At 37.6% G+C, this 25,586-nt stretch overlaps 1 protein-coding gene across 4 annotated transcripts in view; it reads right to left on the minus strand.

Moving 5' to 3' along the window:
* The window catches only part of prkd1 (protein kinase D1), a 44,196-nt gene extending 20,714 nt beyond the window's left edge, over positions 1-23,482 (minus strand). For 3 of the 4 annotated variants that reach the window (XM_047821883.1, XM_027172897.2, XM_027172896.2), the window contains exons 1-4: positions 22,913-23,480; positions 7,792-7,930; positions 3,260-3,391; positions 1,975-2,126 (exon numbers count right to left, since the gene is read on the minus strand). In XM_047821883.1, the coding sequence (XP_047677839.1) occupies positions 1,975-2,126; positions 3,260-3,391; positions 7,792-7,930; positions 22,913-23,077 (588 nt within the window). In that variant the 5' untranslated portion in view covers positions 23,078-23,480. Of the gene's footprint in view, positions 1-1,974; positions 2,127-3,259; positions 3,392-7,791; positions 7,931-22,912 lie in introns of all 4 variants that reach the window. The other variant, XR_003444699.2, reaches the window with a different exon arrangement.
* Between the last annotated feature and the right edge of the window lie 2,104 nt (positions 23,483-25,586).

Genomic DNA, 25,586 nt, shown 5'->3' on the forward strand with positions numbered 1-25,586 from the left:
GCTCCCTGCCAAGGCCAACATGGCAGCCTCCCAGGCCTCATTCCAGTCTCAGGACATGCTCCTGTCCCATACCATAAACCCTGTTCCTTCTCCAGTCATAGGCCATGCCCATGGCAAATGCCATGGTCCAGGCCCTGTCTCATTCATTGCTCTGGTCACCCATCCCTGTCAAGGTGGCCCCTGACTCTCCATTGACTCCAGAACATAGACCTGGCATGAGAGACTAAAACTGTTACAAAACATTGTAGCTGAAGAGGACAATTTGCACACAGAAGCAGGACCCCTAGGGGAGGGTCAAGTCAAGACCTTTCAAGAGCTTCAAGGGGGGGGTTCTGCCACAAATCTCAAACTCACATTTTGGTGGCAAGCACAAAGAACACATCAACTGGTAGAGCAAGTTTGGTTCTGTATGTGATTAGTTTAATCCCCTGTTACCATGCCCCCCTGTTTCCTTCATGTTTCATGACTTAAAGGTGGGGTGTACGTTGTTTGAGAAATGCTTCAGAAAACTGAGTCGGGCCGACAAACAAAACAAACTTGTAGTCAATGAGCAGAAAGGGGCGTGTCTTGTCAATATGGGTGGAGAGAGTGTTCAGTGCGCACGTGTGACAGCAGAAAGCGATTGAAAGTTTGACATGGCAGATAAAAACAAGTGAAAAAAGCTAGAGAGAACTGAAGGAGCGGGAAGTTTTTACAGATTCGAGTTTCCCGAGTCAATAACTCCTGAGCTAAACGCTGTTATTACACAAATAACACCTATTTTCTATTGTAGTAATGTAGAGAGGCAGCTACATCCCAATTTTCCTAAAAATCAACTGTCCTCCACGGTGGACATAATACACAAGTCTCTATGTGCAAACGACTGAGAGACAGATTCCAAGGGATCGTCTGCAATATTGATTTGTGTCTGTGCACAGTGTATGCAAAGTGTATGTTCAGTTTGTGTTTGTCTGTAAACCCATCGTTTATCAGATTTCTGGGTCCGAGTCTAGCCCGTTTCCTGTCACACCTATGTCTTTAGATATAGTTTTGTCTTCTGCTGAGTTAGTATCCTAACCATGTTCTGTTCCTGACCTGCCTTTTGTGGTCCATGTTTTGGATATTCAGTGTTTTGGTTACTAAACAAGAATGATCTTTTTTACAAGCCCAACATAATAGTTATCTTCCATGGATCTTTTTGCTATCATTCCACTCAGTTGAACATATTAACTTTTAAACTATAAAGTTTTATGATATATAAAACTTTCTCTCAAATCCATGTAAATTTGTACAGAAATCACAGTCAATCTTTTTGTACAAGGGTGATGTGTTTGAATTGAACTTCATTGGCATCATTGTCATTAGAATGTTCTAAATGCTAAACTGCATCTTGTTTTCCTTCAAACAGGATTCAAATAAAGGAAATATATTTTCTATAGAAATTTAACTTATAATATTAATATTCGCTAATTATACTGGTTAAATATATTACATAAATTCTACATGTTCTTGAATGGAGACACTGAAAATACCAAGTAACAGAAAAGGCAAAACATTCTGCTTTTCCACCAATATGTATTTTTAAATGTTTTTTCTATGTTCTCATTATTTCTACCTGTATAGATTTAATTCTATTTCTATCGTTATTCTATTCTGGTCTATTTTTATTTATGTTCTATTTTGATTCTATTTTTATGGTAGAGACATTTGGAAAAGCGTTACGTCGGATGTCATACTGTGCATGGTTGTGTATATAACAAATTAGGTCAGAACTTGAATTTATTATTTGTTATACATTTATACAGCACATACTATCTGACATCTCAAAAGACCCAAACCAACAACCCTGAGTGTGAAGAAGGGAAAGTAAGAGGAAAATAGCACTGCAGTATTTCTTCTTACCACTTAAGTTAAATTACACACATATGAAACTGTCACAGACTAAACACTACAAAAAATAAATAGTTCTGATTTCAACTATAGCCTGAAACTCACTAGTAAAGCTTCATCTGAGGGGCTGGGTGATGGTTCAGCAGAAATAGAACGAAGGCCGCTGAGGGACACGTTTGACAGCCGCCGTTTCCGAATACCACTGCAATTGTTTGGAATCTTGAAAGCACACCTCTTGTGGTAATTCAATCCACAACCTTTATCCAAAACACAATGATTAAAACACACACACACACACACACACACACACACACACACACACACACACACACATACACAAAGAATACACAAATTTTTATTGTACAATTTTGTTAAGCATTACAAAAAATATATTAGACATGATTCATTAAAACAGGCCTGCATTAATAATGCTGTTTATATGAAGAAATAAGATGCTATTTAATGTGTTATAATATGAAATAAAGCTACTAACTAAGATTGGACAAATGTGTCATGCTGTTTTGATTAATTGTTAGCCCTTGAGCAAGGCACCGAACCCCGCAACTGCTCCCTGGGCGCAGCAGCATAAATGGCTGCCCACTGCTCCGGGTGTGTGTTCATGGTGTGTGTGTGTTCACTGCTGTGTGTGTGTGCACTCTGGATGGGTCAAATGCAGAGAACAAATTCTGAGTATGGCTCACCATACTTAGCCGTATGTCACGTCACTTTCACGTCACTACTCGCAGTCTGATTAACTCATAGTTTTTGCTCATTTGCTTCTAGAAACTGTATCATTTACTCAATTACACAATTAGTTTATGACAAAAGAAACCAAAATAAGAAACAAAAGAGAGAGAGAAAATGCTTTATTGTTTTAATAAAGAGCAAAATAAGTTGCACGGGTTATAGATAAATGGATATGTGGAGTTGTTCAAAAGTGCAACATGGGTGCAATTTTCCTTTCACCTGATGATGGCAGCAGTCTGTGTTAACACAATTAGCCATTTCTCTCAGCCTACACCTGCAAATAAATTAACTGAAGGATATTTAGTCATGGCTAAAGACAAAATATAGATTTATAGATATATTTAAGAGTGAATAGGAAACAAGAATACTTTGTTTAAGAGGCATCGCAAATGCATGTATGAGAGTGATGTGCTAATTAAAGCGCAACTTAATGTCCATAAAATACAGTATAACTATTCTGGCAGGATCGACCAAGTGCTAAAATGTGTGTGTGTGTGTGTGTGTGTGTGTGTGTGTGTGTGTGTGTGTGTGTGTGTGTGTGTGTGTGTGTGTGTGTGTGATATTAATCCATAAGTATATAAATGTATATATTTAAGAGACTTATGCAAACATATATTTTGGTTTCCGCTGATATAAAGGTTACCTTCACACTTGAGTCCCTGCCTGACCAGACCCCACAACATCTCTCCACAGTGGTCACAGAAGGCTGGAGCCCGGTACGAGTGAACAAATAAAGTGTGAGGTCTGATCTGGAAGTCCTCTACTGTAGCTGAAGCTAAGACAGACAGACAGAAAGGAAGAAAGAAAGGAAGAAAGAAAGAAAGAAAGAAAGAAAGAAAGAAAGAAAGAAAGAAAGAAATAAAGAAAGAAAGAAAGAAAGAAAGAAAGAAAGAAAGAAAGAAAGAATCTTTGTTACACATTGTATTTACCATTAACAATTTAGAGCCAAAAAGAGAATGGATTAGAATATTTATTTTGAAAGTTTTACTGAAGAGCATTTAATTGTGTATATATTTTACCTATGTACCTTTTTTACCTATCTACCTATGTGGGTTCAGACAAGTGTGTTCAGTTTTTTAATATATAAATAAAATAAACATTTTAGATTCACATCACAAGAATCATACTGATTTTCTTTCACTGTAATACACTACAAAGACTTGTTCCTCACCCTCTAATATCAGTTGGACTTTGAACTTCATGAGGGAATTTAGCTCAAAAAACCCTGCCATTACAAAATTAACATGTCATAAGTTTTCAAAAGAAAAAAGGCAAACAAATGGTGCAGAGGGAGATATTTTTATTCGATAGTGTCTCCTCTCCCGGGGCTTCCCTCTGGGGAGGTGCGCCTCCGGAGGTACAGATGGACGAGAGTCCTGGCCAAAGCCGCTGTGTCAGAGGGCGAACTGGCACAGTTCATTCTCGGCAGCCGGGCCCTCTTCTCCTCACATGAGCAGAGCGTGTGTCTGTCAGGGTTAATGGGCTGGAGATTAGTGGCTCCCCAAGAGGGGCTGATGGTCAGTAGCAAATTAATTAAGGTTTTGATTCGGGCCATCTGAATGCTGCAAAAGATCGCAGAGGAGCCAATTCAAAGCTCCATGGCACTGACTTCTCTAATGAAATTGCTTCAGGCATCCTTTTAATAACATGCTGCTGAGTTCTTGATGGACATTTTATCTTTTTTGAGTTTCTTTATTCTTAGAAATAATAATTTAATTAGCCAAGTACAAGGTGATGAATGAATTTTTATTTTTTTTTCTTGACACTAGTAACAGAAAGGATAAAAATATTCTTGGTATTTTACGATTCTATCTGTAATTTTTTTTTCCATAACTATTTATACTAAAGTTACATAACCAAGTAAAGACATATGGGATGTATGTGATATATAACAATAACCAAATAAGGATATCTGTGACATATGCATGATGTTTATAATCCATCAGTCCACCTAAACAAACTCAGGCAGTATTTATATTTGCAAATTATGCTATGAAAGAGCGCTTTGGGAAAGACGGGTGGAGTGTTTTGATTGGCTCTTGTTGGCTTCATGACGGCAGACCAATAGCAGCTGAGTGGCAAGCCCAGCGGGAGGACTGCTTGCTGGAGCACATGCCCTTAGCCTCCTCTCCAACATGGCTTCCCCGCAGCCTGCTCAAGTAGAATACATTCTGATTAGCCATTCTCTGACTAAATTGCCTCAATTCATTCAAATTATTGTTTTGCCTTTTGTTTAAAGGCCAAGATATGTTTGCAAGTTTGAAATACCTGTAAACTGTCATTAAATGCTTCAGGCAAATGAGGGTGGCATGAAAAATCCACCCTGTGCTGCTGAGTTAAAGTAAGTAAAAGACTTAGTCATTTGTGTCGGTGTGTTCCCATGTACATAGGATGGTTTTTTTTTTTTTTACACAACTGAAGAAAATAATACGTGCTAATCATTGACAGTGTATTACATAAATATCAAGTAAAGAAAAATGTTGGCATTATTTATTGGGCTTATTCAAGATGCCTGAGAAGACATACGCCTCGCTCTGTGAGAAGACATGCGCTCCTCATGGAGCAGTAAATCAACTACTATTATGCCTTTCATACCTTTTCAAGGTTTCAAGGTCATTACCAGCCTTTGCTTTATTTCTGTAGCGTTTGCTGCAATTATGTCAGTCTAAATGTACAGTATATGCTCCTGTCATTGACATGATATGTTGAGTTGAACCTGTGTATTATTATCTCTGTGCTTCCTGCTGAATGTCGAGTTCACAAAGTTTACCCAAGTGAATTAGATTTGAGACTATTTGTCATTCAAGAGTTGATATTTTCATTGCATGCTGCCTGTACTAATCATTTTGAGAGATATAATCAGGGTTATCATATGCAAGGAGCAGATGCGTATTGACAAACTCACTAGAGCAAAAAGCCCTTTTAGTCAATCAGTGATTAAGAGAAGATGCTATGATTATAAAAGTTTACTACATTTTCTATCTATTTCAATAAAGAAAAAAAATGTTCTGCTTGTAACTTTACGTCCGAATGAACAACAATATTTAAAAATAAATCATACTGAAAACTTGTTTGTCGAATGACTTTCTAATGATTTGTATTACTTCTATTAGTTTTAGATTGAATTCAGTAAAAAAGCACATAATTTGTTAAAAACAGAGGCATGGTGAAAATGATCATCACTATATCTGACAATGAGTACAAAATGTAGGATATGTGAAAGGATACAAGAAAAATCGCTCAGAGTTTAATATACAGTATGCCAATTAACGATCCACTGAAAATGAAATTCCAAAAAAAGATATGCCAAAATAAAAAGTACCAGATTTTAATTCTCTTAAATTTTGCCGTTGTATGAACTATAGTGTCATTTTAAGATGTCGATAAATGTCATCTGCATCTAGCATAGTGTAATATACAGCTGTATGCACAATGTCAGCCATAGATACTGCTCAATGTGAGCGAAGTATCATCACATTTCAGCTTTATCCTGGTAAAGTAAAGTCTATAGCAGGCCCCCTTAGGAGCAACACTGATCCACAGCTAGGGGAAATTTACAGTCTAATCCACCTACTCACATGTTTTTATGAGAATTGAGGAAACCAGAGAAACCAGGATCCATTTAGATACATTATTGTATTCCAATATTTGGTCAAAATATACAGTATTTTTATGTTTATGTTAAAAAATACTACATCCATTACCAATATTACAAAAGAAAATCAAAGTCATTGGGGTGAAAAAAAAACAAGCAATATGTCAATCCAAGCCATATAAAATGGTTATAACAACAAATGTTGTATCTTTGCATGATCTGAACTCTGTATAAGATGCAAGTGTGGCTTTCATATTCCTAAGTGAAAGCGTTTAAACATGTAACATACAAAATATGTTACATTTCACACAAAGAAAATCTTAAAATCAAGGTAAATTGATTTGTGTTCACTGGGGCTTCATCAAAATTCAGTGATTAAATGTATTTAGGATTGTTTAATTATTATTCCAAAATTATGCCAAGATTAATATTATCACCAGATACTATTCTGTTCACACAGAATTATTATTAGTTAACATTTCAATGGCATAAATGATTAAAAAAAAAAAACCTTCATAAATATGGATTATATTAGGAACTGGTTGTGATTTAGATGCTAGATAATGATAATAATGGTAGAATACATTTTCCTAGAGTAATTCATTAACACGAAAAAGCAAAATGTGAAAACACTGGTGAATAATTTAGGTTTATTTAATACATTTCTACATTGAGCACATTTCTTTATCAGTGCAAGGATATATGTCTGAAAAACTATTACCATTTTTTTAATTTAACAGAATCCAACTTTTGGACTGCTTGGTAGAGAAATTATAGCCTCTGAGGAAGTGTGACAAGACAATTATTATAAATGATTCTAGCTGACTAGTTAGACGAGTCATAATTAATAACCACTGATGTAACTTTCCAGCAGCATATTATGGTATTTTAACGCAAGGTTATCGTCACTCGACAATCCTGGAAGATTTGTCTTTGACATCGTGTGCATTTTGGGTATGCAAATGACCTGGTTCCCTTCCCTAACCATCAAACACACAGAGATACAGAAATACTAGAACAGTCTAGGGAAATGGATTAGGTGTTAGTCTTTTATCTATCTACAACAGACTCTACTCAATTACCTGTCATAGCTCAGAGAAAAGGAGAAGAAGGTAAAGAGTGAAAAAAGGCCTTCTAGCATTTGTAGAAACACTTTAGCAGTGTCAAACGTGATACCTCCACTGCTTCCCCTCCTGGGCAACACAGCTCCGGCTTCGCACTACATGCAGCAGCCAAACTTGGATGAGCGTCATGTTTCTCACACGCCAAAAAAGAGGGGGTGACAAAAATAGCTAAATGAGTGTAGTGTTGTCGTGTGGAACCTCAATGACTGATGCCTTGTGAAAATGGTCACAGTATATTCTATGATTTTTTGGTCCATGTGTTTAGATGCGACTCCAATACTGTTCGATGGACAACTGTCAAATTTCATCAGCAGTGTTAAAAAAGGGGTAAAACACAGTTCCTCTTTTCGCTTCTTCATTCAGTTCGGTTTTTATGCTTTCAGTCATTTTTTTATGCCTGGGGATGTGTTAATATATCTACAGATTCAAGAAGAATCTCAGAAAACTGAATCTTACCTGATAGCACTACCTCCACCAGGTCTCCCTCCATGATGTCTGATGCACACTTGACCAGCTGCAAGATATTCTCAGAGGTTGGGTCATGACGAAAAAGTAGTATCTTGTCATAAATCCCATAGAAGCCACACTCTGGGAACTGCAAGTCAAATTAGTTAAATTATTCAGCTGTTTCTGGTGTATTTTCCATACTTTTTTACTGTTCTCTGTGCCTTATTAATCTATTGTTAAAGACACACTTTGACATGTCCTCAGATGTGTGTGTCATAGCATTAGAACTAGACAAAGGCTTACATTTGTTATACTGGTTCCTAACATAACATATGAAGAAGCAGCTGATATTTGATATTCATGCATGCAGTTTCTTTTTCTCATGAGCTTCAGTTAAAATGGGTACACAAAGGTAGGGTAAATGATAGATTACTCCATCAAAAAAGCCTAACAAAGCCCATCACACACAAACCACATAGCCCCACCTTCACCATTTTTATTTATTCCTAGGTTTTTTTGCACATTTCCTAAACAGTTTTACGAACAACAGTCTCACAATCAATTCAATGTCAAAGAAGAGAGCAACATATTGACTGGCCCGTGTAGGCTGCTGGGGAAACGACCTGCTAGCCTCGTTCTCTATTGATCACTGCTGGGCTGAGTTACAGCCGCCCGGCATGAAGTGCCTGTTCAAAGCTGCACTATTCACAGAGGAAACCCATACTGGGCCAATTATTGTCTTTATTTACATACTAAAAACCAAGGAAACTCATATTTGCACAATAATTACTCTGCAGGACATTTATGCAGCACGTGCCAATGAATGTTTGGACTCTTCAGTTATCAAAATACTGCAAAAACAAAAGACAAAATCATGCACCGCATCAGCTGCATACAAGTCATTTTCTACTCAAGATGAACATTAGACTATAAAGCACCCTGTTTGAGTGTGTGTGGATAATAGATATACACTGATCAGATATAACTATAAAAACAATGACAGGTGAAGTTAATAAGATTGATTATCTCATTACAGTGACACATATCAAGGATCTGAGTGAAGCAAGAGGGGCAAGCATAAGGAGCTAAGGAAATCTGACAATGGCTAATTGTGATCCCCAATACGACAGGTCTTTTGGGGTGTTGTTGGAATGTAGTGGTTGGTACTGTACCTACCAAAAGTGGTACAAGGAAGGACAACCAGAGAACCAGTGACAGGGTGATGACTGTCTGGTCTAATTGAACACAAGAGCTTCTGTAGCAAATATCTGAAAAGGTTAATGCTGGTTGTGATAGAAAGGTATCAAAACAGACAGTGCATCACAGGTTGCTCTGCCCATGGTGGTCCAACTCCAGCATCAAAAGCACCAACAATGGAGCTGGACAATGGATCGATGGAAGAAGGTGGCCTGGTCTGAACAATCAAATTTTCTTTTACATAATGCTAAGGACCAGGTTTGTGTGTGTCACTTACTGTACCTAGGAAGGTGATGGCACCAGGATGCACTATGGAAAGAAGGCAAATCAGTAGATGTAGGCAGTCTGATGTTCTGGGGCTACAGTATGTTCTGCTAAGAAATCTTGGGTCCTGGCATTCAAGTGAATGTTGAACTTTGACACATGCCAGCTACCTAAACATTGCTGCAGACCGTTCATGGCAACAGTATATCCTACACAAAACATGTCAGCGGTTATTCTGTGGATTAATGCACCCGGCCACACTGGAAAATCTTTCAGGAATGGTTTGAGGAGCAAGGTGTTGACTTGGCCTTCAAATTCCCCAGAGCTCAATCCATAATATAAAACAAAAGGAGACACATTTCAGGGATATAATATTAAGAACATATTGCAGGGCACAGTGTGTATATAGCAGTATCTATAGTGCAGAAGCTGTGGCTTACTGCAGTAAAGTTTACAATACATAGTGTCAAAGCAAGAAAACAGCTTCAGTCAGTACATACACAGATGTGTTACGGGTGATCTATTAATGCAGTTTTCTATGATTAAATCCAAATTGCAGATCAGTGAGGGAATGTGTGGGTTTGTATTTTTCATTTTGCTCATTCTAATGAGTTTGGTACAATAAAGACACACTGAGGCGAGTGAACATTCTGAGGTCGCCATGACAGCAGCCTCGCTGTAGCAGTATGGGTTGTCATGGCAGCAGAAACCCAAGGCTCTTTCCTGATTGAGCACTATTCATTTATTGGAGACAAATAGATGCGCACGTACCAAGCCATCAAAGCCTGAGCGACACCCACCGATCCTCATCATTAACCCCTTGGTAGATGCCAAGCTCTAAGCTGGGGAATCTTCTATAACTCCATGTTATGGCCTTTTAGGGTGCTTCACATTGCCGCCTTGAATGCTGCATGGTCGGGGCTGTCATTTTCAACACTCTTTCTCCCTTTCATTTTCTTCTGTTGTTTTTGTGGATGACAGCCTAGCACTGTATGCGAGGGACATCAATTTGGACGTTGTCTTCCCTTTAAACACCAGGTTGTTGAAGCTGGCTGTCAAGGTGGAGCAAGACTGAAAGAGGCAGGTGTGCCAATGCAGAGGAGGGCCAGAGAGACAGGCAGATATAGAGCGAGAAAGAGAGCGAGAGCAAGCACACTCTGAAAGCTACTGGGAACAGTGAATCATCCGTTCTGCTTTAACCACTGAGCCCCTCTCACCCACCCCTCAATTTCTCCATGTGCAGACTTTCATTCCCAAAGGCATTCTTTCAAGATACCCTACTGCCAATTGTAGACACCTGTTTCTCAAGTACTTGAAATCAACCTGCTTGGATCCACACCTAACGATCATTAGACTTTAGTACATTATCATTAACAGTAAATACTTAAATCAAGAAATAACTTCAGAAACATCAAGCAAAGTAATGTTTCTGAAGTTTCTGAGTTTCTCAAGTTATTATTTAAGCTTGCTTTCCCAACAAAATACCCCTTCAGAAGGGGCTGTATACATTATGATAATCTAACATTTCTAAAGATTCTACTAGTTAGTACAACTGTTTATTATATATCACTCTTCATTCTATCTATAGTGATCAAGTGATCATTCTATCACTCTTTGCCTAATCTAGGCGAACTTATCAGGAAATCATCAGTTAGCAGATGACTTTATTAATTAACTTTTCAGAAACGTAAGATTTAATTAGTAACATAATGTATCAGTAAAAGGTTGTGTAAAGTATGAAATTCTACTGTAATCAGAACTTTTTTAATTAAGAAAACTATTTCTTATTTTTTTAGTGACTAAATAACATATTAAGGGTAACAATATTTTCTCTACACTGAGCTGTGGCTTGTCATACTGTCATGTTGATTCCTGGTAGATGAATAGAAGATGATGCACCAGATACTATACACTGATATTACCCAGACACAGACTGTGGGCAAAAATAGACCTACGTTTTTCTTTTCCTCTTGAACAGGTCATCAAATGGTCATGATCATTTTACAAAAGGATAGAACAGTCATTTTACATATTAATGTGTTATTGATTAATGGTGTAAATCTTATTTTAAAAAAGTATATACTGTAAGCAAGTAGTTATATTATAAGAAAATTGTGTTGGTTATTATGTTCATTTGTAATCTGTATAACTGACAAGAAAAAATTATTTTATAGACAAATGGGGAGAAAAGACAAATGTGCATGTAATGTTGTCTGGAGCTGTGTTCAGTGACAGAAAAACTGGAAAATCCAGAACAAAACAGTCTTGTTTTCTTCAGGTGTTATAACACTCAGGAAATGTTGCTCTGCACTTGATCTGATGCACATGGCTCTGGAATGACGGAGGTGTGAAATCTATTGCTGAGCAATAGGCTTTAATTAGATGAAGTAACTATAAGTTCAAAGCACAGAGTTGAAGGTAGCAAGCTTACTGAACATGGTCTGATGAAGAGTCCACGGTAACTATTTTTTAAATATATACATATAAAAATAAAAAAAATCGGTCAACACTTTTATAAATCAGCTAATATATACCATTTTCAGTGATCATGAGCAATTCGGTTGCAATAATTACCAAAAAAAATCCAGAAATTAAATTATTTGTAAAAATGACACAAAAAACATTAAAATGTGAAGATTCAAGGAATTGTGTCTATCTGTATCTTAACTGTACTACATATGTAGTCTACATAGAAAGTTTCATCATTAATCTGATCAAGCTAAATACAAGCTGCAATGAAAGCTGTCTCTGTTTACTAAAGTGCACCGAATCAGGCTTATACTGTGTTGAAGGACAAACTCCAACAGTTTTGGCATTTTGCTTTCTTTGACTGCTCTCTCATTCCCACCAGCAGTCAAATTCTGTCTATGTGATTTCCTCTGTGGTGTTTGAAAAAAGAAAAAAGAAGAAAGAGAAAAGGGAAAAAGTACATGAAACATATAATAATACTAATAATACCTTTCAGTTCTTTATTTCGCAGAAAGGCGATAGCACTCTTCCTTGCTATCGCTCATGCTTTCAAGAATCAGGTTCACCTCTATTAACCTTTATTCAGCTTTCAGTCTTATTGCTCCATGCTTGGGCATAATCTGCAACATGTAATGACTTTTTTTATTTATATTTATGTTAACAAGGCCAGCTTGACAGTCCTCATGCAGCAGCGCTTTATGGTAAGAAAGAATATAAGCCGTGCTGGCACTGCCTCCAGTGGCTGAAGCACTGTTTTACTAGTAAAATAGAGGCCAATGAGCTTGTTCCTTAAGTAAATGATGTGACGATTATAAAAACATGAGGAAAACAATAAAATCCAAGCAGACGGAAAGATTTAAAAAAATGACAACAAAAAGATGATTCAGCAAAGAGGACAGCTCCATGCTAACAGCTAATTAACAGCTATTTAACAGATATCGATAACTTCCAACAAGCAAAGTGCACACGCTTACTAATATATTACAAAATGCACATACTGTAAGTGAATGTTTAGTCTGCAATACATTTGAAATAACTTTTTTTTCCTGTCTGTGCAAACAGGTTTATTATTGAATGACCTGTCTGTTGCCATAGAAATGCTTTGAAAAGAAAAAATGAAATACTTTCAATTTCTCCCACTCATGTAGACTAACTGAACATGTGGCCTTCTGTTTTCCTAGCTGGTGATTCAACATCAGACAATTACAGGGAGTCCGTCTCACTAGGAGTTTGTGATTTTGTGATCAAAGAAATTAACGCAAAATCAAATCCACGATACGTGGAGGAGCTTGCCATTTTTCAAAATGAACACAAATCATAGAAATAATTACATATGTGTCTTCACTGGTAGTAGTTTAAAAGAAGAATCCTGTACTTGAATCATGAATCATTTCACCAATTCAAGACGATCACAAAAAACCCTGCAGCGACTGACTAATGACATGTGATTTGAGAACAAATGTAGGACTAACTGTAATTAGATATTTTTCATAATCGTAAGCAACTAAGAAAACAGTGAAACAAAGGTTCAGTGCTACTGTTCATGATCACAGAACAAACTCAAACGCTGCATAGTAACAACAACTACAAGCAAATAAACACCTCACATCCTTTCTCCTTCAGTGAGTTATCTTTTCTGTCTGGCAAGAGTTTGTAATTTGCGTTTGGTCGAACGGCTGCTTTATATTATAAATCAGAAATGCATTTTTTTCATCATAGCAAGGAATCAAAAATATAAGAAGTCATAATAAAATAAAATGCTCTATAAAAATTCATATAAACTCATTTTCACAACTGGCATAGAGGATTTTGTCTGTTCTAATCAATTACATAACAGTACCACCTTGCCATTAGTATCAAAACAGCTTAAATATGAAATCAGAAAATGTATATGCACAGAATCTAATGTAAGTATAAGTCTAAGGAGTTTAGGGTTAACCCCTTAAATGCCAAGGGCCAATCTTCACTGTTGTATTTACTTTCTTTTAACTATAAGTTTCACTTAATTTACTGAATGTTCACTGCAGTTGTAATCAAATAGTTTGTGTTTATTTTAGTTCAGACATGCTAATGCTATATAGATGCTATTCTGTCTGTGACGCTAAAAAGTTAGACCAAAATGAATGAATGAATGGATGGATGGATGGATGGATGGATGGATGGATGGATGGATGGATGGATGGATGCATGGATGGATGGATGGATGGACGAATAAATGAATGTATGTATGTATGTATGTATGGCTGCTTAATAGTCTAGATGATTACAGAAAATGCTGTTTATAAATTAATGATCAATGAAGTGCTAATGCATATTCGTTTGTAAGTCTCAGAATGTAAAATCTCAATTTACACAAAAATATTTTGACATTTACATTATTTGAATATCGATCTGCGGACCACATTCCATCACAGTCTATAGATAATTGGAGTATCATGCGTTTTCACATTTCTTTTCCATATGCTGATATATTCCATTTCAGATAAAGAACTATTATGTGGACTATGAACGTTAAGTCTTACGCTAAATCTGTTTTGTTTATTTATTTATTTATTTTAATTCTGCACACTTCCCTTTTGCACAGGCCCAGATTTACTTCACTAATCCATATGACTGTGCCCTTGATATATGTAGAGAGGATTTGTATACATTTTTATGAAAATAATGAGGGACTGTATGCATGGAATCTGTCTGATTTGTGCTTGAAAAATTTTATCACTGTTTTTATTTCTTCTAATAAGCCCGCTGATGTCATGCTGTCTTCACAACTGTCCAAGAAATAACTAACCAACTGTCCAATTACTCAAGGTCTAAAATGGAGGAACTATAGAAAAATGATTACTATGTGATTTAAGCTCATTTTTAATGTTTTAAATTGAATTAATGTCCTGGAGTAAAGTAAAGAACTATAAAAGCAAGCCACTTTGGAGTTTAAGCTTTTGTTTAAACTCCAACTCCTTATTTCTGTTTCTGAAGTATTTCAGTTCTGTATTAAATAACAAAAATTTGTCAGCTATCTTGCTTCGAATCTCTGTATCTCTCTTCAAAGTTTAGTTACACTCTACCTGCACAGAGAACAAAGACAGAAACTCTGTCACTGACAGAATCTGACTTTTCTGTCAGTGAGAGTAACACACCAGGCCATATCCCCATACTGATCAAGCCATGGAACACACACAAACCATCAACCAATCAGAGCCATGGTTAGCCATGTTGAGTCTGCAGGCTAGCGGGTGCTAGCTGTGCTGTGACAACCACTGGTCAATACTGTTGGAGCATTGTGCTTTTGTTTTTCTCCCTCCCTCTGCGCCTACAAGGCCAAAAAGGCCTAAACGTTTTGCCAATGGAAGGCATGGGGCCTCATTCAAGGCCTAACAGAAAGGGCAAACAGATTCTCTCCAAGCTCTGCTAATGCTCAAGCCATTTGATGTCCAAAAACTAGGGCTATATTTTTTACAAATAAAAGTTGCTGTGTTTTGTCGTTGCTTATTAGTAAGTATGGCATATTAATCGTGTTTTACATTTATTGTTGGAACATGCCTTTGACCAAACTGACTTAGATCCACCAGAACCGACAGATTCCAACAAGCAATAAGCCGTAAGATAGTATACAAACACAAGACAATAAGCCTCAGACTAATTTGGATGAGTGTCAAGTAGTACAGCCAGACCAAGGCTCCCTGATACAGCAACATAATACACATCTAGTCGAACACTAGTAGATAGTGTAGTATAAAGAACAATATAAATAATACCTGTACATCAACAAAAACTTTCACATGGTCACCATTCTTGGGTTGTTCATGTCTACAGCTGCCACTTCTGAACTCCCAAGAAAGACATTGCTTGCATACATTAGCATGTCATTAATACTAAGGAGGACAACCTGGATGAAGAGCCTACTCTCATTTAAGGCAAACGACACACTGTATCTAATTAAAGCAATCTTTTAAGCCTGCTAAGATTCTCATTGTCACCTTAATGGCTGTATGTTCACACGTTATTAGTGAGTGTTTTGCAGCTCTTCTCCTCAGCGCCAGCATGCCCACTAACTAACCCTTGGCACAGCAAGCTCACGCTCAAGCACCATACAGGTTCTACTGGGCTTTGAGGTGCTATGGCAGATCATTAAAATTACATGATGGGCTTAGCAGGTGGTATGCCTCTAAATTGACAGTAATTTCTATATTTCACTCATGATGAGCTTTATTGAACTCCTCTGCACAGTGTGTGGTGTAACAATCATTAAACAAAATGAACGCCAAATTTAGCTGCTAAGGCACAGAAGAAAAGTTGTCCAACTTTATTCCATATGAGTGACTGCACAAAGGCAGACAAATGTTATCTGCATAAATTCTTAAATAATTAAGAATCAACACTGATGCTCTATGTCACATGGATGACTGATAGGCGTTCCTGGTCTCATCAGTAAATTGAATCAGCACCGGATTCTTGTTTGGTTTGGTTCATGCAGTTAGCCGATCTACGTTCAGTGTGTGCTTGTGAGCTAAAAAACTCAGCAAGGATATGATGAAGCTCTGCTTCTTGGTTTGTGAAGTCTCAGCACATTCCTTGTGAAGAGATAATTGTCTTTTGCATGTCCTGCCTAAGCAACCTTGGAAATGAGGTAACCTTCCTGCAAAGCACATTAACAGAAAAACCACTGCATATTTTTTGTCCATTTCAGCTCCTGCAATATGCAATATTTATTATAATTAATAAGCAATTAAAAAGATTGATTTTGTTGGTCTTTCATGCTATTCTCAGTATAAAACAGGAAGCGTCCTTGTCGCAGCACCAGTAAATTTTTCAAGACAAAGAATGTTCAAATGCACTCTTTGATGAGTAAAAGATCTCTTGAATATCCTGCATCATACATGCCATATACAGGACAACCATTTTGTGAGCCCAGCTTTTGTAATAATCTCACGTATCTTTAGGAACTCATGAAGGGGGATTCATAGGAGCTAAGGAAGGAATCACGACTCTCCAAGATGGACAAGCTGTCCGTGCATGTGTAAATACACACGCAAAGCGTACAAACACACTGTATCACATCTATCAAAGCTAATGAAGGCAGCTCTTTCAGTGATCTCCAAAACAGCTGCTTCACAATGGCCTCTGTACAGTACTCATCTCCTGCCGAGGTGTGTGTGTGTGTGTGTGTGTGTGTGTGTGTGTGTGTGTGTGTGTGTGTGTGTGTGTGTGTGTGTGTGTGTGTGTGTGTGTATGTGTGTGTGTAAGAGAGAGAGAGAGAGAGAGAGAGAGAGAGAGAGAGAGAGAGAGAGAGAGAGAGAGAGAGAGAGAGAGAGAGAGAGAGAGGGAGGGAGGGAGGGAGAAAGTGTGTGCTCATGTGCGCGTGTATGTGAGTGCATGACCTCTCTGCACATGGCTCTCGTCACCATAATGGCACTCAGATGAGTACTTCACAGGCAATCATAATCAGTTGCCAAGCAACTAGAGGGACCACTCTCCTGCTCCTGTAAAAAGACCGATGTTGCTAAGATGACCATATAAGCTAACATCACCATTTCACAGTTACTATCTTTGGTGACGTGAATATATAATTTGCTCTAATACCTACGTCTTTCAAAGACGACGGTATGAAATGCAGCCTATTCAGGTTTTGCACAATGCTTGATGGTAGAATACGACTCTCCTTTATGGGACTGAATGAAAAGGCTCTGTCAGCACAGAAGCCTTGTCATTAAAGCTTGGGCTTCAGAGATAACATGGTTTAGATTCATGCCAGGTACAGATAGAAGTGCTGTAAAAAAAAGTGTTGAGTTACTAAATTATGGAAAATGGTTCAGTTTTTTTTAGTACTGTTTCTACTTAACCTGCTGTTGAAGTAACTGAACCTCCATATCAGCGGAACAATGCGTTGCATCTTTATGTGAAGGCAGTGTTTAGCATAATATTGCTGTTAAAATAAAATTGTGGCAGTGGCAGATTTATATTCCACTACTGTATGTTTCCATATAAACATCAAGTGAATGCAGTCTGAAAACCTTCCTAAAACATCATGCTTTTTGTGTCCATGTTCAGGAATTTTTTCCCTTTACATTAAAATTATTTTCAGTAGACCCTAAAAAAACCCCTAAACCAAGCTAAACAAAAGGAGCCATCAACTGCTTTGCTTCTCCACCAGCAGTGTCTATGGATTGAGCAATAGGAATGGTTAGCACTTAGCATGAGGAGTGCAGCAATCCCACTGATTAATAGGAACGCATGCACAAGTGGTAATGCAAAAAGGTGCAAACTTGAAACAAAGGCGCCATCACTTTAATTAAACCTGATAATCCTGAGCACTAATGGATTCACAGTCTATTAGGCATCCCCTTGATAGCACTAAGGACTTTTGGCAGTGTGAGAAAGAAGATAGTGGAGGGATCTTTCATTTATGGAGCCTCCACAGAGAAGGTCAAATCAAGCTTGAAATTGATGGAAGAGATTGGAGTGGATTTTGATTTTGGTTCTGAGGAACTATTCACTTAACATGAATGTCAATCTTCACCACATCTAAATACCAAACATTGAGTTTAATTGTGTTCAGAGATACTGGAACTAGCATAATGCTGACTGCTTTATAAACTAAAGTAATTCCTTTCTAGTGAGTACTTGTACATATTTTCGGGGAATTTAAATCTGTTTGTTTTACATATTTCCAATAATCTACTTTAATTTGGTATCAGAAAGAAACACTCTGAGCTAATGTCCTAAATATTTTTCACGGGTGCTGCTGAGTATTTTGCATATTTTGACCATTTTAGTTTTCAGATTTATATATTATAACTGTGATTGTGGAGCTGTGTACAAATCTCTACAAACCCTCAAAGAACAAATGTTTTACAAAGCATTACCTGGCGGTGTAGTCATTTAAGGCATGCACTCTTTCTGTGGTTTGTCCTACTTTTCCAACTGCAATGTAATAAGCACATACATCTTTAAAAATCTTCTCCAAATCATCTTTTCACTGTTCATGCTGTGAATGTCATAGACTCAATGGTGTGTTATGTGGGATTATATCTCAGAAACCATCCACCAACCTACATTAAATAGGCAAAAGGTTGTGAACACCTGATCATCATACGAGAGGTATTCACGGGTCCACTTAGATCCGAAAACCCGAGACCCGACCCGAGACCCAAGCGGGTTTGGGTCTAAAAGTTTCACGTGTACCTCGGACACGGGTCGGGTATAATAATAGCGGCATTGGGTCTCGGGTAATTTAAAATGAATGTGTTTTTACCGAATGGACCCGAGAAGACCCGAACTAATGTATCTTGTGTGTGTTCATCGACTCGAGTCCTTTTCCAACCTCTCCTCTGTTTGCCAAGACCACTTGCGACATGTGGCTGGCGACGTGTGGCTGACGGTAAGCTAATTTTCTTTGAAACAGACCTGTCAATCAATTTTGAATCCACTCTGTAGCGGTTACTTTAGTGTAGAGTTATGCAACATTAGGGCCCAGTCAGGTTAAAAAAAAATTGCCGGGTAAAAAGTGATTCGGGTCACTTCGGGTCGGGTACATTTCTTTAGACCCGAGAAGACCTCTACATCATACCCATACGTGGGTCTTCCCAAACCTTTTGCAATGGAAAGGATGCCATTGTTGTAGCATTAAAGTTTCCTTCACCAAGGAGTCAAGCACAACATGTTCCACCATGACAGTGTCTCTCTGCACATGGCAAGTGGCCCGATATTAACACTCATTCACTTACTTTCATGAATAAAAAACACAGTTCAGTATAAACATTTGTACACCATTAGTACATTATTTAGTATAAGCACAAAATAGATATAGTTTATCGCCAAAATGTCTGTCAGTGTGTTACAGTTCACATATGTTTCGTCTTTAACACAAATGTTAAAATATGATTGCTTCTACCTTTCTGGATGTGATAGAAAGGAATCTTTAATAACATGTATACTCAGCCTTTGGCTTTATAACTGCCTCCAACACCTTTTAACATTCTCTGATCCCTTCAACCAATTTTCTTCCTAGTAGAAAAATGATATACTAGAAGTACATTATTTTTTACCACCAGCTGAATGTCAAACTTTTGTGTTTATCTGTGTGCTGGTAAACATTTAAAATCTGGATATACTGAAATGATTTGGCTCTTGATTTGGTAGTAGTAACAATATTTAGCAAACTGATCAACAATTTCTTGGACTGTGCCTTTAGTAACTAAGAAAAAAAAACTGTCCTCTGACACTTGTTACTACCATCCAGCATCGAAAAGACATTGTGCAGACTCAGAGCTCTCACCAGACAGTTGGCATGTTCATATTTCCTCTTTTTAGCAGCCTTGCTTTTCCAGGAGAGCTCACACTATCCTTGTACACTCTGCGCTTGTGGCTTCTTGTGGTTCAAGTCAGGTTCGCCTAGTTCTTAAGTACACTGTATTTCTAGACTCAAGAGAAATTTGAAATGCCCTGATGTGCTTCATAGCCTCCTACTCAGACTCTGAATTGTGAAAAACTGAAGTAGCATCTCTTTGCATTGCAACTGAGACTCTATTACAATGCACAAGAGCTTTCAAGGACATTTTCCATTTTTTTCTCTCTGATTACGTCATTGTACTCAGTAAACCTACATATTTCTGCTAAAGTGAAGGTAGTCGGGGCATGTGAATAGTGCAATGGCAGACTGTATCTTTACACACCTATCAGTTTTTCTGCTCCATGCGGTGATACATGTATCATTATAGCAGAACTGTAGACAGGTGTAACCCAATGTGTGGGTTGAGTGAGCTACTATAATACCAAGGCATTAATCAGATCCATCTATCAGTGGTCAGAATACAGAAAGCAATGTAGGTGGTTTTACATTATGCAGTAAATGTCCATATAACCTGGCTCATTCGGCAACAACAAAACACAGAACTCACAAACTCATATACACACATACTGTACAAGCTATGGCAATAAATTAGTGACAATGAAACACCATTTTCCGTCACTTGTCTGCACAGCAATGTCACCATCATTTTCATGCACAGAAATCAACATGTGACTGTTTAATGTGATAAGAGCTCTAAGCTCTTATACTCCTGAGACCCTCCCTATCTGAAAAAAAAGTGAAAAAGTGTCTACAAGGTGTTAAAGGATTTAAGGTTAAATCTGTTGTTCATAGCCCCTTTCTTTTTTCTTTCAATATATTAAACACATCCGTCTATTTTTCCCAAACACAAGCTGACAACCTTAAAAAAAAGGTGTTCCTTGTTCAGCCGTTACTTGATTACAGTTAGAAAAATGCTGTGCCACAATCTAACACCTATACTTCTAAAAACAGAGCGTAAACATAGCGAAACTGTTAAAAATTTAAACACAACAATAACAAATAAACATATTGCAGGAGTGGTAGCAAAGATGAACATTCTGCATATCTGCTGGAAAATGAGAAGTATCAAACAATTAATAGCAAAATGTATAAATAACCAAAATGTATTTACTAACACTCATGCATGCTCTTATATAATCCATAGCACTACTTTCACTGTGAAGTGGAGTATATTTCTTATAACAGAACATCTAATAAGTGTTTGACTCCTCTTATATCACGGAAATCTGCCAACAATAAACATTTCTACTGTATTAATGAATGGCACTTCATGCTTTTTAACATTTTAAAAACAGCTCTCCATATATGTTAAATGCACATCTAGCAGAAAATATTAGTATTTATGTTAAGTAACAAAATATATATTTTTTAAATGATCTTTATTATTAGATGTACAGCATCCATGTTGCGTGTCCTTGTGACCGTCCTTGTGGCTGTTGCAACAGAAACAATATATATTAGAACAACACTGAGATGTATTCAAACAAGTGCATCCGTTTAAACCTGTGATTTGAATGGCAGCCAGCACTACTGTCATGGCTGCACTGAAAATGAATCCATGTCACACCTCATTCTGACCAATCACAATCAAGAATTCAACAACACTGTGAGATAAACACATATACTGTACGGATGAGTGAAAATACTGTATCCTGTATACCATCCAACCTGAAAACTATAAATTATTGCACAACTAACATCTAAAGTGTTCCTGACAAAAGAAAGATCAGTATTGAGTAATGATACTCAGAATATTCTTGAGTATTCTACTGTCTCCGCTGTTGTTCTGAAGAAAGTACGTCGACTGCTACAGGTTGTTTGAACTTTTTAGTCATTACATCATGTTTATGTTTTTACTCTGAACTTGTTTCCTGCATAGTGTATATACCATTACCATTACTTGCCTACAGCACTGTTACAAACTTATTAATTGTTTTGACTTTATACTTTATTGTCCTTTGTTTCATAAAGAGAACAAACCCCCCACTATATCAAGTTCATAGTACAGTGTGTGTACAGTATAATGCTGAATGTCACAGGCTAGCATAGTGTCGCTGATAACCTTAGCTTTAGTAGGCTACATTTATTTTGGCTGGCTAATAAATGATAGACAGATGAACAACATCTCTAAACATCAATTGAAAACTTTCCCATGAACTTATTAATGAAAATAGAATCGTGTTCTATTCAAGTTAGTTAAACTTAGCTCATGTTATTTTAACATGTTTTGATGTTCAGAGAAACAAATTGCTAGTTTTTTGTTTGTTTGTTTGTTTGTTTGTTTGTTTCATTTCCGAATTCACATTCACACCTTAAACCAGTGCTGAAAATCACAACCTATCAAAGTTTAGCCATTTATTATTGAGTTCATATTCATATAAGAAATGGGTATAAATAATGTCAAAATGGACCTAGAAAACCCCAGGGCTCCAATAAATAACCAAACAATTCGTGTAGACATGTAAAACGAGTCTGTTGTTCAATGAGTCGTATTGTTTATTAAATAAATCCAGTGCTGCTGAGGTCCAGGGGATTTACTGCACAGTTGAAGGGTTTCTGCTTTAAAACCCAATGATATGGACGGATTTTAAAGTGTAAACAAATCACTGACATGACGGCGAGTAACCTGGAAGCAACAAATCGGCATCGAATCGACATCCACAGCCCCGGACCGTCGCTAAAATAAAGTCGTGTCGGTTCGACCCAATGATTCACTTCACTCCTAAAAGTTAACGCTATACTTGGTGTCGACACTCACTCACTCACTCACTCACTCACTCGATTTATCTTTCGACTTTGACTTTGACTTTGAGAAGATGCCGAGCATCACAGGCGAGACATAACAGTTACCTTCTGGTCGACGATAGAACACGCCATTTCCCGGACCTGCGCGAGGCTGAAGTCTCCGGTGTCGAGCAGCACGGACTCGCGGCTCAAGCCGATCTGCATGTGGAAGGAAACTCCGCTCGAGCCGGGCACGGGGCTCGGAGCACGGATCACCGGAGGAACACTCATGGGGAATCCGTGTAATATAAAACGGGGGACGCGGTCGCTGCGGGATCAGTCAACTAATCACTCGGTGTGTTTCGTCAAAGCAGGTCGCTCTTTTTTCTAATGAACGCCCACCTGACCGCTCAGAGAGCAAAACTTCCAATCGCCCAAATTCCTGACGGTGTCATGAAGGTAAATGACGAACGAATAAATAATCGTAAATTGGAATACATTCAGACGCACTGTAAAAAAAAAAAAAAAAAAAGCGAAGACTTATTTGGACACTGAAGGGCGATGATGATGATGATGATGATGATGATGATGGAGCCCTATAGACGTCAGATAGGCTTAATGTTGGGGTCTGATAGACACCGCCTCCGAACTGTTCCGGTGATTAGAGAATCGCGGATTTAGAAAGATCTGCGTTTAAAACACGTTTGTGTGTGTGTGTGTGTGTGTGTGTGTGTGTGTGTGTGTGTGTGTGTGTGTGTGTGTGTGTGTGTGTGTGTGCGTGCGTGCGTGTGTGTTACCATGCGATCAAATGCTTGTTCTGTGCCATATTTGTGTCGCTTATGCATTATATTTAAGTGCAGCTTTATACTGTAAGGCATATAAGGCCCTTGGCGCGTGCACAGTACAAAATAAATTTAAGCGTTAATAAGAGGTTTATAAGAACTTTATCACAAATCCCAAAAAGTATAATCATGTAATGTAGCGAGACTAAAATGGTAATCTTTATTATGGGACACACTAATGTGGAAAGAGCAAGATGTCATTTATACCTGGTCATTTTTATGCACCTTGTATCTGAAATCAAACCCGAATAAGGTGTAAACGTAACAAATCACTTCAGTGTCGGTACCTAAGAAAGGACAAACACGGACTACTATATTAACACCTACGCTGAGAGTGAAGAAGTTTTCCGGGAACACCTTTTGTTGTTGTTTTTAAATTGCAATACTGGTGAGGATGAAGGAGATTCTTAAATTTCTCATGGACGATATTATAAAATAAAACTCAAATGAAAAAAACTATAGATCCATATCAAAGTTCTTAAACATCTCTGACAGTACAGTTGGAGATGGAAATTTCACCGGGCCATAGTGAACCCTATGCAAGAATGCCATGAAAGGTTTCACATTCAAAAAATGGGTTGCAGGTCAACCTGAAAGCAATAGAACAACAGTTACACAGAAAACGAAGCGAATCACAATGAACAATGTTCCTATACACCACAATAAGTCTAGTACTTCTTGGTATAACTGCTTTTGCTGTAATAGCAGCTTTATATCTGTTGGGTTCAGTTCCTTCCATCTTTGCATACTGTGTGGGAGTAATGTTCAGCTACTGTATTCTTCCTGGCAGATTTGCTCCAGTGTCTTCTGACTGATATTCATTGATGGCATATTTCCAACATCTATTCTGAAGTTTGACACTGTGCAACATCCACCTTTTTGTTTTTAACTACTCCCACATTGCTTTGTCCTTAGGTTTGGGACCACTGTCCTGCTAAATGATGACGTTTCTCCCAATCATTCTTTTTTTATGCAATACCCTGAATTTTGCACCATCAATTCTGTTAATTCTGACCGAAAGCCTAGGTTTTAAGAATAAAAAGTAACCAAGAAAATGACCCTCCCACCAATTGATACATGCATGCATACTGTACACACATGCTGAGTTGAACTGAGTCTCACAAACATACACACTCAAATTCAATAGTTAATTGTCATTCCATTACTACTGCCCATGTATATAAATACCATGAATATTGCAAATATACACATATACAGAAAGAGAACTCCATTATATATACAATCACACAGATTTATATTATTGTTTCTAGTATTTATTTTTTTTCTCTTTATAATGCTTTTTCTTACTCTTTTTATTTCACGCTATGTCAGGTGGATTGGTTTTATTTGTTGCAAATCCTTTGTGCTGCTGTGTCAACTTGAATTTCCCCTATAGGTGATTAATACAGGTACATCTCATCTCATCATCTCTCATCATAGCATTTTGATACTTGTCTCGAAAAAGTGGATCTGATCACACCAGTACACCAAAAAACAGATCTTCCCTGGATCCATCGTGTGCTTTTACATGGCAAGGTTTCTTTCTAACCACCCTACTATGCAGTCCTCAGTTATACAGAGCTTTTGGAATGTGCTTCACTCACAGCCACTGTGCTCTTTCAAAGTGACGGTTGGCCTCACTGTGGCTTCTCTCACCAAAATCTGACACTTTTTTTCTTTGCACTTTTTGGAGTTTTGAGGGCGGGCCTTGTGTAGATAGTGCTTGGGTAGTGTGAAGCAGCTTCCAATTCCTCACTATTGATCAAACAGAGCTATACTAGTATGTCCAACTCAAATTGTAGCACAGAATCTACTGTATTCAGGTCCCTTCAGGTAAAGGTATCATAATAATGCAAAATTAAATTAAAACCATATTATCAAGTAAGAAATTACAGTCCATAAAAACAGCTAACACATTCATAGCACACAAAAACAGGCATGCATTTTTGTTAGTGATG

This window comes from Tachysurus fulvidraco, chromosome 12 (assembly GCF_022655615.1).
Source record: "Tachysurus fulvidraco isolate hzauxx_2018 chromosome 12, HZAU_PFXX_2.0, whole genome shotgun sequence".
Classification (NCBI taxonomy): Eukaryota; Metazoa; Chordata; class Actinopteri; order Siluriformes; family Bagridae; genus Tachysurus; species Tachysurus fulvidraco.